Source organism: Zosterops lateralis (genome assembly GCF_965231275.1).
Source record: "Zosterops lateralis genome assembly, chromosome: 29".
Lineage (NCBI taxonomy): Eukaryota > Metazoa > Chordata > Aves > Passeriformes > Zosteropidae > Zosterops > Zosterops lateralis.
In genome coordinates this window covers 2201785-2219887 of record NC_139789.1, presented here as the reverse complement: position 1 = coordinate 2219887, position 18103 = coordinate 2201785, and the positions used below count along the sequence as shown (strand labels likewise).

The 18103-nt window shown below is 51.9% G+C and overlaps 1 protein-coding gene across 3 annotated transcripts; it reads left to right on the top strand.

The window, feature by feature from the left end:
• Positions 1-1326: 1326 nt before the first annotated feature.
• Positions 1327-17924, top strand: ACSBG2 (acyl-CoA synthetase bubblegum family member 2; the record flags this gene model as incomplete). Of its 3 annotated transcripts, none has more annotated exons than XM_083879897.1 (15): positions 1327-1352; positions 5663-5792; positions 7770-7849; positions 8401-8642; positions 9898-9986; positions 10534-10654; positions 11121-11201; positions 11746-11895; positions 12371-12547; positions 13081-13262; positions 13866-14099; positions 14683-14900; positions 16030-16169; positions 17012-17258; positions 17812-17924. In XM_083879897.1, the coding sequence occupies exons 2-15, from the start codon at positions 5692-5694 to the stop codon at positions 17922-17924; spliced, it is 2175 nt and encodes a 724-aa protein (XP_083736023.1). In that variant the 5' UTR covers positions 1327-1352; positions 5663-5691. The 3 variants fall into 3 exon arrangements, with proteins under 3 accessions (XP_083736023.1, XP_083736022.1, XP_083736021.1); XM_083879896.1 differs by lacking the exon at positions 1327-1352 and adding an exon at positions 5270-5372 and having other exon boundaries at positions 8404-8642; XM_083879895.1 differs by lacking the exon at positions 1327-1352 and adding an exon at positions 5270-5372.
• Positions 17925-18103: the final 179 nt, after the last annotated feature.

The window sequence follows — 18103 nt, the reverse complement described above, 5'->3', positions numbered from 1 at the left end:
GTTTGTGCTGGTTTGTTCAGGGCTGTGCTCTGCCAGCCCTCACTGTGCTCCTCCCTGGATCCCTAAATCTAAAAGCTCTTTGAATCTTCCCCAAAGATTTCTGCTCCAGGTTGGACTGTTCCCCACCCCAGCTGTGGTTGGAGCACATTTTGCATCTTGTCCTGTCCAGAATGGCCCAAGAGCTTCTTCATGAACCATCTCCTGTTTCATTTGGCCAAAGGGTTGTTGTTGCTCAAGGCTCTGCTTGAAAAATCTCTTTCACAGAATCATAAAGGCTGGAAAGGACCTCTAAGAGCAAATCCGACTATCAGCCCGTGGTCACCACTAAGCCACGTCCCCCAGTGGCACATCCATGGATTTTTTTAGCTTTTCCAGGGATTGTGACTCCACCACTGCCCTGCACAGCCTGTTCCAATGATTTACAACCTTTTCCATGATGAATTTTATCTGATGTCCAACATAAACCTCCCCTGGTGCGACTTGAGGCCATTTCCTCTTGTCCTATTGAATCTTGCCCTTACTCTTACTTTATTTTAGGGAAAAACCAGCTTTCAGAAGGATTTCGACTATTTTCCTCCCTTCCTCAAAAACTTCTGCTGGGTCAGCCCAAAACACCACCACAGCACCCTGGGTGCTGCAGAGCTTCAACCTGTTCCAGCACAGCCTGGGGCGGTGTTTGGGCCATGCTCCGGGCCCAGGAACAGGCACTTCCCGGTGTTTGGCATGGCTGAATCCTGGCGTTGGGAACAGCCCATTCCCGGTGTTTGGCATGGCTGAATCCCGGTGTTGGGAACAGCCCATTCCCGGTGTTTGGCATGGCTGAATCCCGGTGTTGGGAACAGCCCATTCCCAGGGTTTGCACAGCCCATTCCCGGTGTTTGGCACAGGCAAATCCCGGTGTTGGGAACAGCCCACTCCCGGTGTTGGGAACAGCCGAATCCCAGACTCCGGCACAGCCCAATCCCGGTGTTCAGCACAGCCCATTCCCTGTGTTTGGTACAGCCGATTTCTCGGTGTTTGGCCCAGCCCCGGTGTTTGGCTCTTCCCATTCCCGTGTCCCGGACACGGCGCCGGGCATTGACCACGAGTAACCCTAGCGGGAAGGGGGCGTGGCCTAGCTGTTATTGACATCCGCCTCATCCAATCGCTTGGCCGTGCGCCTCTCCCCAGCGCAGAGGGCGTGGCTTGATTTCTGCCCACCGCCTTGTCGCCCAATGGGATGTTTCAAACCTGTGGAGTGGGCGGAGCGAAGTGGCCCTGGCCACGCCCACAATGCACGAGCGCTGTAAAAGGCGCCTCCCGGCGGCGCGCGGGAGCTGCTGAGGGGCCGCGCGCGCCCGGCGGGCCCGGAGGTAACGCGCGGTCCTAAAGCCCGGCCCAGCCCGGGCTGAGGGAGGGATTGGGGACCCCAGCGACACCTGGTGTGTGTGGGGGCTGCCCGCCCACCGCAGGGGTTTCGCCACCCCGCCAGATGCTTCTCTTGATGTCCCGTTCGTGGGTGGTTGTCTGCGCAGCACGGGGGAGATTCTTGGTGGTTTTGGTTAAATGAACACCAGGGGTGGGTTGTGGTGGGGGTTTCCCCAGCCGCCGGTCAGGGCAGGAGGTGGTCTGAGGAGAAGGGGTGTCCCTTCCCCTGTGCTGTCCAGGAACCCCTCCTGAGGGGCCGTGAGGTGACCTGAGAGCTTGGGATGCTCTGAATGTCCTGAGAGGTGGGAATGCTCTGTGAGGTGACCTGAGGCATCTGGGGATGCTCCGTGAGGTGTCCTGGGAGTTTGGGATGTCCTGAGAGGTGGGAATGCGCTATGAGGTGACCCGAGGGATCAGGGGATGCTCCATGAGGTGAGGTGAGAGTTTCGGATGCTCTGAGGTGTCCTGGATGCTCTATGAGGTGATCTGGGAGTTTGGGATGCTCCACGAGGTGACCTGAGCTGGGAGCGCTCTATGAAGTGACCGGAGGGATCAGGGATGTTCTCTGCGGTGACCCCAGAGTTCGGGGATGCTCCGTGAGGTGACCTCAGAATTTGGGGGTGCTTTGAGTGACCCCGGAGTCCGGGGGTGCTCTGAGTGCCCCCAGTGCTCGGGGCGCTCCTGTGGCCGCTCCCAGGGGACACACAGCCGTGTGTGGGAGCACAGTGACAATCCCGCCCTGCGCTGTCCCGCTCGGCCTGCGGGGATCTCCCCGCGCTGTGCGATGTGCGGGGAGCGGCGCTTTAGGAACGAGGAGCTCGGCCTCCTGCCGAGTCCCACTGCTGGGGAATTCACCTGAAACACTGCGGTGCCCTGGAGAAGCAACGCTCCTGAAATTGAGCATTGTCTGGTTGTTTGCTGACCAAGCGATGGGCAGTGGGCAGCTTTCTGCGGCCAGAATCTCAGCTCCGGAGGTGCTGCGGTGGAGTCAGACACCTGTGACAGTCACTCATCATCCCAACAGAGGCTGGAGTTACTTTTGCTCCTGTTTTCTCCACTGCAGCATCAGGAGGGCGTGGGGTAACTGCCCGGCGCCTGTGGTCAGTGCTGCGGTCAGGGAGAAAATCAAAACCTTTAGTGCTCAGGAAGATTTGTCACTGCCTCTCCTAAAAACGGAGTTTATCTAAGAGGACGAAGAGTGAGTAGCTCCGCTTTCGTTTCCTCACCTAGTAGGTCTTTAAAGGGAACAAAGGAACAAAAAGGCCCGTTTCGGTTTTGATGGTGATGTGGCAATTGCCTGGAGCTGCTCTGGACAGGGGCGGATGTGGTGCCTTTACTGGTTAAAAGAAACCAGCACAGGAAGCCGAGTGGGGCCGTGCTTGAAAATGTCAAGTGGCTGATAAGTGCTCGGTAATTTGAATTTGAACTGGTGTTGTTGAAGCTCGGTGTGTATTTTAGGTAAAGGTGTGTCCAAAGCCTGTTAGGAATGAAAACTCCACTCCTTCCCCCTTCGGTGTCACAAGTTTGCACATTCTCAGGCGTTTATTCTGGTTGGTCAGTGAAGTCCCATTGTGGTTGCACAGAAACACTCCATTTGCAATTCTTCTGGGTCACGACGCTCCCTCAGAGCAGAACGCGTTTTTATTTAAGTGGTTTAAGGAGTCAAGCAGCCTTAATTAAAAGGGAGGTTTCATCCCGCAGGTGTTTTTTTTTTTTTTTTTTTTTTTTTTTTTTTTTTTTTTTTTTTTTTTTTTTTGGCGAGTGTATCCTCCATGTTCCCTAACACTGGTACATCATGGTGTGCTAATTCCTCAGGGAACAGCTGGGGTGGGAGCATTCAGCACCCAAAATTTGGTATCCACCATGGCTCTGGTGAACCACGGAATGGTTTGTGTTGGAGAGAGCATCCCTTCCTAACCCTGGAACTTGTGTGTTTGTAACTGAGCATCAGGGAGGGAAGGCCCGAGCTGCAGTGCTGAGCAAAGCCAGGGAGAGTCTGTTTATATTGGGAAATATTTCCTTCTAACCTGAATTTGTTGGATCAAATGCATGTCTGGTTTGGGAAGCTGCACAATCAGATTTCATTTCAGTTCACGGTGTGAGTGTGCCCGGGGCTGTGCACAGTGAGAGCAGAACTCGGGGATGGTCTACACTGGGAAGAGCTTTTTCCCTCTTGGGTGACTAAAGGTGATGCAGAAAGCCTGCAATGGAAATGAAACTTGGGGGAATGGAACAGCTCTGCTGTGAGGGAAGGATGAGACAATTGGGGTTGTTCAGCCTGGAGAAGAGAAGTTGTGGGGTGATCTCAATTGTAACCTTCCAAAACCTGAAGAGATCCTGCAAGAAAATGAGAGACAGAGAGGGAGACTATTTGAAAGGGTCTGGAGTGCCAGGGGGAAATGGCTTCCACTGCCAGAGGGCAGGACTAGATCAGGAATTAGTAGGAAGTACTTCCCTGTGAGGGTGGGCAGGCCCTGGCACAGGGTGCCCAGAGCAGCTGGGGCTGCCCCTGGATCCCTGGAAGTGTCCAAGGCCAGGCTGGATGGGGCTTGGAGCAGCCTGGGACAGTGGGAGGTGTCCCTGCCATGGCAGAGGTGGAATAGGATGGGCTTTAAGATCCTTCCAACCCACCCTGGGATGCCGTGATTCCCTGACAGCAGCAGTGAGATGATTCCCTGACAGCAGCAGTGAGAACACCTCGCCCTTTCCCTTGAAGCTCCATTGCTGCACTAATGCACAGCTGGCAAGAGAAACGCTGTAATCAGTGCGGAGACCAGAGCTTCCCCTGGGGGCACTGGGGTGCCCTGAACCTCTCACTGTGGGGTGCTGGGGAGGACAGTGGGAGCAGCATTGTAAAGGGGGTCAGGAGTGATGGCAGCTGCTGCCCTCTGTCCCTCCTGGGCTCTGCTCGGGTTTTCCTTGAGCAAGAGAGGCCGTGGGGACACCTCGGGTGGTCCCGCGGGTGGGTTTGGGCTCCTCTGGGCAGGTCCGAGTGGCTGCTCCGAGCGCGGGGCTGCAGATCCAACCCCATCTTCTGACACTGCCAATAATCCGCCCTGGCGTTCCAGCCCAGAGCAGGTCTGCGGCAGCGTCTGCCAGTCAGAGATGGGTTTTTTTGCGGGCATCCCGCTCTCGCTGCTGGTTAATTAAACTATTTCTGGCGTGGTGACTCGCAGCGGAGCGTGGCGTGAGCAGCAACGTGTCCTTGCGCAGATGAGTAAGCGGAAAGGGGGACGTCCCTGAGCTCTGCCCGGCGTGGCTTTCCCCTCCCGGCAGGGGCAGGAGGCTGCAGCCTGCCGGGTCGGATTCGTGACATAAAGATTCTTTCACTTCTGTCCCTCGTGGAGATGAACATGCCCCTCGCACCGCACGATTTAAATGCGCCTGTCTAATGCAGGTACAAAATAGCAGCCTGAAATCCACTTCTTAGAGAGATCAGGGATATTGGGATTCATCTCCAATCAGCTTGAAATCCCTTGAAACAATTAAAGCTCAGCCTGGCGACTCATAAGCATCAAAGGCTTTTGATGAGTGCAAACCTTAAATAAAACCGGCGTTTAGAAAACACTTCTTTTAGGTGATGAAATCCCCCAAGACAAAGTGCTGAAAGCAGCGTGGGGAGCCACCAAAAAAAAAAAAAAAAAAAAAAAAAAAAAAAAAAAAAAAAGCCAAACAGCTGCAAAACGCTGATTTCTATGTGAAGAGGCTGAAATAAGGTGTGTCCCGGGGCTGTGTGCCCCCAGAGGGACCGAAATCCCCGGAGTGCCGGGGCTGGGCAGGCGTGGGGCCAGAGCCTCCTTAAGAGGCGGCGGTGTGGGGTGACGAGCCGCTTCCAATTGCGAGGCAGCAGCACATGACATAAGATGCTCTCGATCTGCCTCCTGGGCGCTAGTTTAAAAATAAAGGATATTACACGTCGGTGCTGAGCGGCTGCGGAGGGGAGGCTGCGGGACGGGCCATGCACGGTGAGGCTGCAGGGAGCAGGGGGGGCTGCCAGCCAAGCTTTTGGGACAGCATTTGGGGCAAAGGGAGCGTGGAAATGAAATTGGTGCTCTGGGGGGGCTGCGCGTGTCACGTTTGTTCTGCAGTGGGGTTTTGCAATGACTGGAGCGTGCCCAGTGTCAGAATTTCCTGTGTTTTGTCGGATGCAGCAGGCTCGAGTTGTGCCACTTTTGGGGCTGCCTCCCTCACGTCAGTGGAGCTGCTTGGCTGTGACGTTTGGCTGTATTTTTATTTTTCAAACCTGTTTTTGCAGGGACAGTGCTGTGTGAGTCAGAGGCGAGGATGGCACTGGCAGAACCAGTCTCTGTGGCTTACTGCAATTCAGCTCTTCAAGGGACCTGTGAGGTGCCACAGGAAGATGTGCTGCTCAACTCTTCACCTAGGTTTGTCTCATTTAGGATTTTATTTACCCTGTATATATAGCTTGTATTCTGCCATGCTCACTTTGATTAATGAAAATGAGTTTGGGAGAGTCCTCCCTCTGCAGAGAACAGCTCATGTGCAGTACCTAGACTGATCTCAAACTCCTGCTGGTAAGAGGCTGCTTAGATTTACAGACTAAGGAGCAGATTAGGGTCTATATCTCACCACAGCATAATGGGATCTAGCTGACTAAAAACCTCTTTACCTAAATTTTTTGGGGCTGCATTGAATTACATGTCATAAGGGGGAGAAAAAGATGGCTTGACTGACTGTGAGGGAAATAGCTGGGGCTTTTCTGCTCATATTACTGGGTCATTTGCATGCTTTGATCATAAAAGCTGGTGAAGAAATGGTGCAGAACTATTGCAACTGAGGATTAATTTGTGCTGAAAAATGTTCTCAGTAATGAGGAGGGAGAACAGAGATGGGAACATCTCAGAACCCCCTTGGGGGAAATAAAGACATTATTTACTCAACCCTGGTTGCTGGCTTGCAGATTGGTTCAGAGAAGCAGTTCTGCTTTAGGACAGGACATGGGATCAGCCATGTCAGATCTTCCCTGGGCCTTAAACCTCCTCGTATGCCCAAAGCAGTCATAGCTGACTGTTCCCTAGAAATGCAGAATAAATGTAGATTAGAGGGAAGAGTTTTCCCCGTCACCCCGAAATTCACACAGTGCCTGTGCTGGATTGTCTTGTCTCTGGCCTGGTAGAAAGGAAATAAAAGGTGGGACTTGGTGGGAGCCCTGCCTGCCTTAGGCTGAGTTGTTTGTGTGGGCCCAGAGGAGCTCTCAGCTGTGTGATTGTAATGGGCAGAGTCAGGGCTCCTTTCTGCTCCCCTGCAGTGTTGGGGTGATTGTGATGTCAGGGCCCTGCTGGAAGAGCCTGGGCTTGTGCTGCAGGTGCTGCTGTGAAGAAGGGAAACACCAGCCTGGAGAAACAACACCTGAGTGATGGGCTGAGGAAAGGGCCCGGTAGGGCAGGGCAAGATGGAAAGTTTGGGTCTCTGCAGTGAAATATTAAATCAGCCAAAACTCAGACCTCAGTGCTCTGCCCATGGCCCTGGCAGGGCATTGCCCGGGGCAGGGAGCAAAGCAACAGCTGCCTGCCTGGAGGGTGGACTCCCAAATCTCACTGGTCTGGCTTCCAGCTCCTGCTCTCAAGTGGGACATGAGGCTTGATTATCCCTTACTCTCCTCACTGGGGCTGTGAGACAGTCCAGCTTGGACAGGGATGGAGTAAGAGCAGTTTTGCAAGCAGGCAAGTGGTGCTTCACCAGCTCCTGCAGGGCTGAAAGTGAAAGGACAACTCAGCTGGGAGGAGCATGGCTGAAGCACACAGGGATGAGCCTGGTTTTGTTTCTTACCAAGCATCTGGTGAGAGCACTGGCTTTAATAGGAATACCTAAGGACAAGATTTCCTGTTAAATCAATTTCCTGCTCTTTTGCAGGAAATCTCTGTGGGTTTCCCCATGGGGTGACTCCAGAGTGTCCCCAGGGCCTCTCCTGTTGTTGGACTCACATATTGCAGACAGGAGATGAGTTCCAGATCCAAGTGTCCCTTCCTGCCCCCCTTCTCCTCCTCCTCCTCCCAGCTGCAGACTCTTTGTTTCAGGCACCTGGAGCAGCCTGTAGGAATTAAATGATGGCTGTTTTTGGGATGATGTTTATGCATTCTGCTGCAGCTTGTCTGCATTGAAAGCTGCAATTAGGACAACACTCATGTGTTCAAAACCAGCACAGGCAGAGCTTGCACACTCAGAGAGACCCATTCCATTGCTGGGGCCGTGCAGGGTAGTGAATTAATAAAGTCACCTGCAGCACATCAGGGATCACTTTGACATCCAAGGACTGGGTGACATTAAGGGCTGGAGCAAACCTGCCTGTGGCAGGCAGCCCTCAGTGTTCTCATCCAGGGATAATTCCTTGTGCCTTGCAGCACTGCTGAGCCACACAACAGCGAGCCAGGGGAAGATTCCAAGATGGAGAGACATCAGGTGAACTCACTCAGTCCCAAAGGTGAGTGGATGGAAGTTTGGGGTCTGTGGGGTGCCTGAAATTATCATTGCAATGAGAGAGGGATTTGTCAAACCATGACAATGGAAGAAGCAGCTCAGGTTGCAGGATGGGTTATGCAGAACTCAGTCTGGAACTCAGACTTTAAAGCACAGCTGTGCTTCAGGGATTAAATAGGCAGGGTCAGTGCCTGGTGCTCATCTACCAGGTACCAGTGTCCTGCTTTCAGTCCTCTTAAAAAAAAAATTAAAAATAGCAGAGTATAAGATGCAGGAAACTTTCACCTTACCAGTACAAGAGCCTTGGGGCAGCAGAGCAGGTTAGAAGAGATGTGAGTGGGAAATGTTTAACAAAATTTGAAAGTGCTCTAGAGGCTTGTAGTCTAAAATACTGGGGGTCACTTGGCCAAATTGCCATGGAGAAAGAGTCAGAAAAAGGGTGTGGGAGGGGGTGTAACAGCATTTGCTTTCATATGCTTGATACTTGTATTTCTATTGCTGTTACAGCAACAGGAATTTTGTAAATCTAAGATGCTGAACACTTTTCTCTCAAAGCAGCCTCCCCTGCTGGCTCCAGTGTGTGGACAACACATCGTGATGGAGAGGTCAAGCTGAGGATGGAAGAACAGGGCTTTGGCAGTGAGGCCCCAAAGACTGTGCACCAGCTCCTGCAGGAAAGTGTGGACAAATACAGTGACTATTACGCCCTTGCATCCAAAAAAAACGGCCAGTGGATAAAGCTGACCTATAAGATGTACTATGATGAGTGCTGGAAAGCAGCCAAAAGCTTTCTGAAGGTAAAAGTTTGTTGAATTCTCTTTGTGCTATTCACAGAATACTAAAAACAGCATGGTTTGGGTTGGGAGGGACCTTAAAACCCATCCCATTCCACCCTCTGCCATGGCAGGGACACCTTCCACTGTCCCAGGCTGCTCCAAACCCCATCCAGCCTGGCCTTGGACGCTGCCAGGGATCCAGGGGCAGCTGCTCTGGGCACCAGGGCCTGCCCACCCTCACAGCCAAGAATATCTTATGTAAATCTCTCTTCTTTTAATTTAAAACTTTCTCCCTTGATTTCTCCCTTTTCCTACAACTATGTAAAAAGTCAAGTTTAATATTCACTCATTTAAGTGCTGGAATGGCTGCAGTCAAGTCTATCTTAAACCTGCAAACTCCCTGAGTGCAGATGAATCTTGCAGTGACAGGGAAGTGTCTGAACATGCTATGGACACCTTGGTATTTAATTTTTTTGAAAGTTGTTTCCTCATGTAATCAAGGAAAAAAAAGGCATGTAAGGGAACAGGAAACATTTAAGGTGAAGTGTTTGAGGTGTATGGCAAACCTGCCCCTTCAGAGGCATGGAAAGGTTCATCTTTCTAAGAAAAAACTTAAAGGGATGGTTACAAACCACTTAAATGTCCCTCATGGCCCAGCCTTTTGCTTGTGCTGCTGGGATTAGGAGACAGAAACCAACACTACCTGTTTTTACTGTTGGGATCAAGTCTTATTTCTTCATGTTAAGGCCAGCCTGGTTTTATTCCTGTGGTGGGATCTTCCACTCTGGGACAAAACCAGACTCTGGCTGAGGGAGTTAAAGGCTGGGACTCCAAGAGTTGGAATTTCATAGCCAAATGTGACTGCACTGGAGCTTGTTGCTCTGGCCATTATTGATATCTGACACTCCCAGCTTGTTCCAAATGTCCCAGGAGGTGTTGTCTGACTTCGCCTCTCACCTCCTCATTCCCAGCCCAGGGGAACAGGTAACTCCCTGGACTGCAGGTTTATGTTCCTGTTGGTGAATTCCAGTGAGCCAGTCTTTCCAAGGACAGAGCTCAGCAAATCCCTGTTTTCCTGCCCACTTACAGTGGAACAGTGATGTGGAACTTTCTCTGGTTCCACCTTGGCTCCTGGGGAGTTTTTCAATGGGAATTACCCCATGTAAGAGCACAAACTCTTCCCTCAGTGCTGTGCTCAGCAAAGATCTGCAGATGAACCCTGAGCTTTGTCCAGAGGAGAAGCCAGGCTGCTGTAACACCATCTCTTGTTTTACAGCTGGGCCTGGAGCGTTTCCATGGAGTGGGCATCCTGGGATTTAATTCTGCAGAGTGGTTCATTGCTGACATTGGAGCCATCCTTGCAGGGTAAGACTCTTGTTTCTTGCCATGCATTTTGCTTTGGCAGGCACAGAGTGACTGCAGTATTCACATGAGAAGCAGGTTTTGATTAAAACCCCAGTAAAATAAACAAACAAAAAAAAATCCCAAACCAAATTGCTTATATTTGGGTTTAATGAAGGTGGATAGAAGCTGAACTATTTCATAATGAATTAATGAGACAAAAAGGGTTTTTTTAGCCAGCTGCTTCTTTCAAAATAAAATGAGCAGAGGTTAATCAATCCAAAAGCATTCTTATGTACAGAATGATTAAAATATGGTGGGAAATGCCAGAGAATCCCATGACTGAATTGTGTTATCTGCTTTTTCCATGAGATATTTTGGTCCCTCACACCACTCTTGACATTTCCCACGCCCCAGAGTAGAATCTTTCCTCTTGGAATTAAGCCCTCCCCTCTTTGTTGTCATTTTATGGGATATTCTTCTTAAAGTTTTTTTTTCTCTGAAATTGTCTGAATTTTGCCAGTGACTCTGCTTGTCCTCTAACTCTGTTTTGTTTTTTTCCCTTTTGCAGGGGATTTGCTGTTGGGATCTACACTACAAACTCTCCTGAGGCCTGTCATTACGTGGCAGAGAACTGCAGTGCCAACGTTATAGTGGTGGAAAATCATAAACAGCTGCAGAAAATCTTAGAAGTAATTGTTTTTTACATGGCTGGGAGTTACAGCAACCTGTTGACAGATGTGGGAGGGTAAAATGCTGTGGGAGAGCATTACCCCTGAGGGTAAAATGCTGAGGGAAGTGCTGGGTCTGAGAGCAGAGGTGAAATCCTTGGTGTGCTCCCTGCTCCATCCAGCTGAGCTGGCACTGGCACTGTGTCTCACAAGAGGTTAAGTGGTGTTTTCACTTCCTAAAAGCCTTGGGCTTAAAATAGGAAAAGCCAAAATGAACAACTGAGCATCCTCTAGGTTGTCTGGCAACATCCCAGCTCAAATTGTGACTGTTTCTGGTGAGGCAAACCCATTCTTTCAGGAGCACAGATGGGATTCTCTTGGCTTTACATAAAGTGGCAAATGTAAGGAGTGTGCTAAGTGGGGTTACAGAGGCCTGGAAGGGACAAGCAGCATTTGCTTTTCTCACAAATCTCCCTTCTTAACACAGATTGAAGACAAACTACCTCATCTGAAGGCCATTGTCCAGTATGGGGAGGAGATCAAAGAGAAGAGACCAAATCTGTACTCAGTAAGTCCTGGGCTTCTTCACGGCTTCCAAGTCCTGGTTGTGTTCAGCTGATGGCTGCAAATACTTGTGACCTGCTGTGGGGCCTTAAACATCTGGTGGGTCACATCCCTGTCCATGGCAGAGCTTTGGGATGAGATGGTCTTTAAGGTCCTTTCCAACCCAAAACCAGCCCAGAATTCTGTGACTGTGATCCCCTGAGCTCGTGTTGGCTGTGGTGGGAGGAGGTGTCTGCTCATGTGCAACCTGGATAATCCATGTTGTAAGGGGGCTGTGAGGCTACTGACCTTTTCCAGACACCCTCGAGCCCCACAGTTACTCCAGGGAGTTGCTACAGGGCTGTGAAGCTGCGGGGGGTGGGTCTGTCTCCTTTCTGCTTCTCCCTGTGTCAGCCACAAAACACTGTGGGGTGACAGTGTGGATTTACAGCCTCTTCCAGAGAACTGGACAGGGAGAACAGCTTCCTTCTCTTGGTGTATTGCAAAGAGTTTCATTTTTCCTGTGGGTGATACCTTACAAAGTGACTGAGCTTTTGTGTTCTCTGCAGTGGAGGGAGTTCATGGAGCTGGGCAGGGACGTGCCGGACTCACGGCTCCGCGGGATCATCGCATCCCAGAAACCCAACCAGTGCTGCACCCTCATCTACACCTCGGGCACCACGGGCCAGCCCAAGGGTGTCATGCTCAGCCATGACAATGTGAGTGCCACCCCAGCAACTGTGACCCCGGGGTGCTGAGGGAGAAATCCTGAGCTGAGAGGGACCCTCAGCGATCATCAGCCCAGCCCCTGGCCCTGCACAGACACCCCAACAATCCCACCCTGAGCATCCCTGAGAGCGTTGTCCAAACGCTCCTGCAGCTCTGGCAGCCTTGGGGCTGGGACCATTCCCTGGGGAGCCTTGGGGGGAAGAACCTTTCCCTGAGCTCCATCCCAAGCCCTGACACAGCTCCAGCCCTTCCTGGGCTCCTGTCCCTGTCCCAGAGCAGAGCTCAGCCCCTGCCCCTCCGCCTCCCTTTGGGAGGAGCTGCAGCCCCCGAGGAGCCTCCCCTCAATCTCTGCTCCAGCTGAACGAGCCAAGCCCTGCTGTGGGAATCCCAGGATGCTGTAGCTGTGTTGTGCCTTGTGTGCTCTGTCTGTCCCTGCCCTGAGGCCCCTGTGGGTTCCTGTTGCAGCTGACGTGGACGGCGGCGGTGGGCGGACAGTTCATTGCGCTGAGCGATGCCCGTGACAGGCAAGAGGAGGTGATCAGTTACCTGCCCCTCAGCCACATCGCTGCACAGATGTGTGACATCTGGGCAGCCATGTCCTTCGGAGTGCAAGTTTACTTTGCCCAACCAGATGCATTGAAGGTAAAAAAAAAAGATAATAAACTTACACCTATCTACCTGCTTGAGCTGGGGTGGGTGCTTGAAACGAGGTGGTGTTATCTTGTGATTCTGTCAGCTTTCCTAAATGGGTTTACTTTGCCCACTGACCAAGTGCCCCTGTTGGTTTGACTGTGGCCTGGCCTTCACCTTTTGACTCAGTCACAGACTGGGAGAAGCTGACCCAGCACTCCACAATTGGGAGCTGCTGAGTTCTCACCTGACACCTGGTGCCACATCAAGAAGTGGTTGAGCAACAGGCTTGTGTTTGCTCTGCCCACATTGCACCATAGCCTCAGCTAAACCTGAGTCCTGAGTAAATGGTTCTTGTGTCAGCACTGGCACTGAAAGCATTGACCTTTGTTCCCTTCCAGTTCCCACTGGAATGCCTCAGGGGTTGCCTTTTCTTGGTGGTGCTGCAAAAAACAAACAATTCCTCAAAACTTATGGCAGACTCCCAGGTTTTTGCTAGTAACCAGTACTGACCTGAAGCCTGCATTAAATCCTACTTCTCTCAGGGCAGCTTGGTGGAGACCCTGCGGGAAGTGAGGCCAACTGCTTTTTTGGGAGTTCCTCGTGTCTGGGAAAAAATGGAAGAGAAAATGAAATCTGTGGGCATGAAAGCCTCAGCACTCCGAAGGAGAGTGGCATCATGGGCCAAGGAAGTGGGGCTGCAGACCAACCTGAAGAGAATGAATGGGTAATTATGAGCTACATTTCAGGGATGCTGATGAGTTTTAGGAGAACTTTACTGTCAGATCAGGGGTTATATTCAATCCAGGGATTATATTCCATCCAGAGTTATATCTTTTGTAGGACACGAAAGAAAGATGAGATACTCCAAATATTTCAGAATGCAAAGAGCATAGGAAAAAGGCTTTTATTGTCTAATTTTTATTACCTTTTATAAGGTGTTCTGATACAGACTTAACATGGTTGGTGAATAGGAACGACACTTCTCTAATCCCATTGGTTAAACCAGAGAAACAGCAAAGCACACCTGGAAAAAGATTGCTTTGAGAAAGGAGAGTTGTTTGCCAAGACTGTTTTGAGAAGAAACTTTCTTGAGAAATTTTTCTTGGGGAAGAAGTTAGTAGCTGCCAGCAGGCTGAAATCTCTCAGCCCCAGAAATGTCAGGCCCACAATATCCCATGTGACAGGCCAGTGGCACTTGGACCCGAGGAGGAGCAGCAAGGGCTGGAGGGAGGGAAATAATCCATTATTTTATTGAATGAACTAAAGTAGGATGAAGATAAGAGGAGGAAGGGGGAGGAGTTCCATGTGTGCCTGTTTTCTGGTGCAGGTGCTCCGAGGTGCCGGTGAATTTCCGCCTGGCCCGGCAGTTGGTGTACAGGAAGGTGCGCAAGGCCCTGGGGCTGGACCGCTGCACCAAGTGCTACACGGGGGCTGCTCCCATCACCAGAGAGACCCTGGAGTTCTTTTTGAGCCTGAACATTCCTGTGCTGGAGCTCTATGGGATGAGTGAGAGCTCTGGGCCTCACACCATCTCCCTACCTCACGCCTTCAAGCTCGGCAGGTGAGCACCTTCCTGGGAGCGGAGGGAGTGGGGGGTTCTGCCTCTGGCACATCCATCTCTGCTGGTGCAGCTCATGCCCAGAGCCTTGCTGCCACTGGGGAGCACATCACAGGTGAAGAGATCTGCCAGGGGCAGCAGCAGCAGGGGCGTGTGAATTTACCTTGCCTCGTCCTGTGGGAGCTGGGGAAGAAGTGAGGGGCTGGTGGGATGAAGGAAGAATTGGTAACTCCAATCTACCCTTCACTTTAATGGCAAATAACTAAAGGGTGCAGGGTGTCTTTGAATGGCTTGTTCAGTCTGCACAGTGAAAGTTTGCTGCTGAGGACAAATCTGCTCATTCAAAGCCCAGGTGTTGAGAACAATGAGTGCAAGCCAGCAGGTGTGTGAGCACTGCTCTCTGCAATAGCAGTTCTTTCTGCAGCTGCCCTTACACAAGCAGATGCCTTTGAAACTCTTTGCTGGAGCTGTTGTGCTAAAAAGCTGGTGGGCTTTGTTCAAACTCTTCAGCTTGAGGGGAGCTGCAGTAACCTGTGCGTAAATCCAGTTTAAAATAAATCAACCCTGGGTCTGTGCTCTCTTCCAGCTGTGGGAAGGAGCTGTTTGGCTGCCGCACCCTGATCCACAAACCAGACAGGGATGGCATTGGGGAGATCTGCTTCTCAGGAAGGCATGTCTTCATGGGCTACCTGAACATGGAGGACAAAACCAAAGAGGCCATTGATGAGGATGGCTGGCTGCACTCAGGGGACCTGGGCAAGCATGACAAGGATGGATTCCTCTTCATCACAGGCAGAATTAAAGGTAACACATCCCCCAAGTTTATCTTGATGTTGTGCAGCACTAATAGTGTGTTGTTAATGTTGGGAAAGACCCCACGGAGCCCAACTAACCCATGTCCCCAGTTTCCACATCCTTTAAATCCCTCCACTGCCCTGGGCAGTCTGTTCCAATGCTGAACAGTGGAGAAATCTTTACCAATATCCACCTTAAACCTCCCCTGGTGTAGGGGAGGCTCTGCTGGTTGTGTGATAGTGACTTGCACAGAAGAATCTTTAAATCCTTCTCCTCCTGGAGTCTCCACATGAATGTGGCTGCAGGGTGTTTTTCCCTGTGGTTGGAGGAGAGGGGTGGCCTCTGGGGCCAAGGTGTGTTTGCAGAGTAAGAAGCTCTCTGATTTCAGCACCAGTGCAGTTAATTCTTTGTGGGTTTCTTTTACCAGCAGCTCTCTCAGTTTCAGGAGCTTTGCTGGGTGACCTCCAAGGAAAACAGCAGCTTAACACTGTTGTGCAAGTGCCTTGTAGCAATGTGGCTTTTGGGACAGCAGTTTGAGCAACCCCAGACAAAGCCATTGTCACTCAAGCCTTCAGCCCCCCAGAAAGAGAGAGGTGCTCATCTGAGGGCTGCTCTAAGGAACAGGAGCTTGAAAATGGGGCTCCCCTCTGCTCTGCAGCACACAGGAACCTCCTTTCACTTCCATTTATGACCATTTGGGTGCCAACTTAGGTGCCTTAGAGGCCCAGGGGTCTGTGCCAGGGTGCCAAGGGGCTCACCCTGCACTGCCAGACTGCAAACAGCCCTGGAGCACTGAGGCAGCCTTGGCTGGGCTGTGTCTGAACAGCTCCTGCTCCTCTCTCCAGGCCTGCTGGAGCCATGGGATCAGCACTGAGGCTGGAAAAGCCCTTGAAGATCATTGAGTACAGCACCCCCAGGGCCACCACTAAGCCACAGCCCCAAGTGCCACATCCCCACATTTTTGAACGATTTGGGGATGGTCACCCTGTGACTTTCCCAGTCCTGGTGTGCTGCCTTCTCCAGCTCTGCTGACACACACACTGTTTGAGCCAGCAGACACAAAGGAGCAGTTGAGTTGTTTCAGACTGTGGGAAGGGGAGAAGCTCCAAGCATTAATCAGGATTTGATTATTTTCCAGAGCTCATCATCACTGCAGGAGGTGAGAACATTCCTCCTGTTCCAATCGAGGATGCTGTCAAGAATGCTGTTCCCATCATCAGCAATGCCATGTTGGTTGGAGACAAAGCCAAATTCCTTTCTATGCTCCTGACACTAAAGGTAATGGCAAACAGGATGGGGATCCACCACCTGTGCTGCTGAATCTGATTAATTCCAGGGAGGAAGAGTTACACATTTTTGTCTTGTGGAAACAGGAGCCCAGAGCATAATTGACTGTAGCTGAGCTGCAAAGAGCAGCTGAAAGCACAGAGTTGTCACTTGCTCAGACCATCAGGCCCTGCTGTTGTTCAGGGCAGCTTTTTCTGTGCCACAGAGGGCAGGAAGAAGCAGAGGGAAAAGACCCAAAAGTGAGGCTGGAAAAGGAAACCCTTCTGCTTTCCTCACCTGTTTCAATCTCTTTCAGAGCAGTCTGGGAGGTAAAAAGCTGTCAGGGATTTCTTTGTCAGACTCTGTCTTTAAACTCCACCAGGACACGTCTGAGGTGGCCTGTGCTGAGTGTCAGAGTGGGAATTGCTCCTTAGTGAGACCGAGGCCAACAGCCTTGGCCTGGGGCAGGAGGCCTGAGCCAGGCCCTGGGGGTGGCCCTGCTGCACTTGTCAGGGTTGAGTGCTGTGTGTGACTTCCCAGACTGCTGCTGCACAGTGCAGGGAACTAAACTGTGCTCCAGAAAAGGTCTGGAAAGAAGTGATTAACTCTTTTTAGGAGGAGTCTGGCAGATGAGCTCTGTACCCTGCTGGCTCCTGAGCAGGCAGAGCTCTGAGGAGATTTATCTGTGCTTTGTCCCAAGTTTCCATTGGCAGCCAGGGGCTGGGTGAGAGCTGAGGTGGGGTTGGATTGAGGTGGGAAAGGACCCAGGAACTGTCCCAGGGCTGGGGGCTCCTTGGTGCAGAGGGCTCAGGTGCTCAGCAATGCTCAGTTCCCTGCTCTGGCCTGGCCTGCAGTGCGTTGTGGATGCTGAAACGGGTGAGCCCAAGGATGACCTCAGTCCAGAAGCTCTGGAATTCTGTCAGAAGCTGGGCAGCAATGCCACCAAGGTCTCTGAAATCATCAGCAGCAAAGACAAGGCCATCTACTCTGCCATCCAGAAAGGGATCTCTGCTGTCAATGAGGGGGCTGTGTCCAATGCCCAGAAAGTCCAGAAGTGGGTCCTGCTGGAGAAGGATTTCTCCCTCTTTGGTGGAGAGCTTGGTGAGTGCTGGGGGTGGTGTCTGGGTATTGCCCTGTGCCCCTTCTCTGCCTATGGAACACCAACACAACTCCCAATGCACAGAGCTGCCCCCAGCCTTTCCTCACTGTGACTTTTCCATGTGGCAGTTTGGGGTGGGATGAACTGGGGTGAATTCCCACTTCTGCCCAGCGGCACCAAGTGGAGCAGCACTTACCCTTGTGCCCTGATGCCCCTGGCAGAGTTATGGAACATCCTGAGCTGGGAGAGACCCTCAGGGATCATCAGTGCAGCCCCTGTTCCTGCACACACACCCCAACAATCCCACCCTGAGCATCCCTGAGAGCGTTGTCCAAAGGCTCCTGCAGCTCTGGCAGCCTTGGGGCTGGGACCATTCCCTGGGGAGCCTGGGCAGTGCCCCAGCAGCCTCGGGGGGAAGGGAGGGAGATTCTGTTAAACCCAAAGAGAAATTCAGAACTGTTCCCATGTTCCCTGTTCCCATGTTCTGCCTCCCCCAGGCCTGGTGGGTGCTCCCCGTGGTTCCCTCCCCACTGACCCTGTGCTGGTTCCCCACAGGCCCCACCATGAAGCTGAAGAGGCCGGTGGTGGCTCAGAAATACCGGGACCAAATCGCTCAGTTTTACACGGACATGGAAACGCCCTCGGGGGAGCCCTCGGCCCGGACATAGAGCCCTGGGCTGGAGCCATTCCCGAGGACACTCCCAGCTGCCCAGCAAGGATTCCCTGGATCCTGTGGAAATAAAGAGGCTCAGCCTTCAGGCAGCCCCTCGGCGTCGCTTTGCTGTCCGTGTCCTGCCCTGCAGTGTGGTGAGCGTGGTCCTGCCCATGTTCTCCTGTGTCTTGTGTC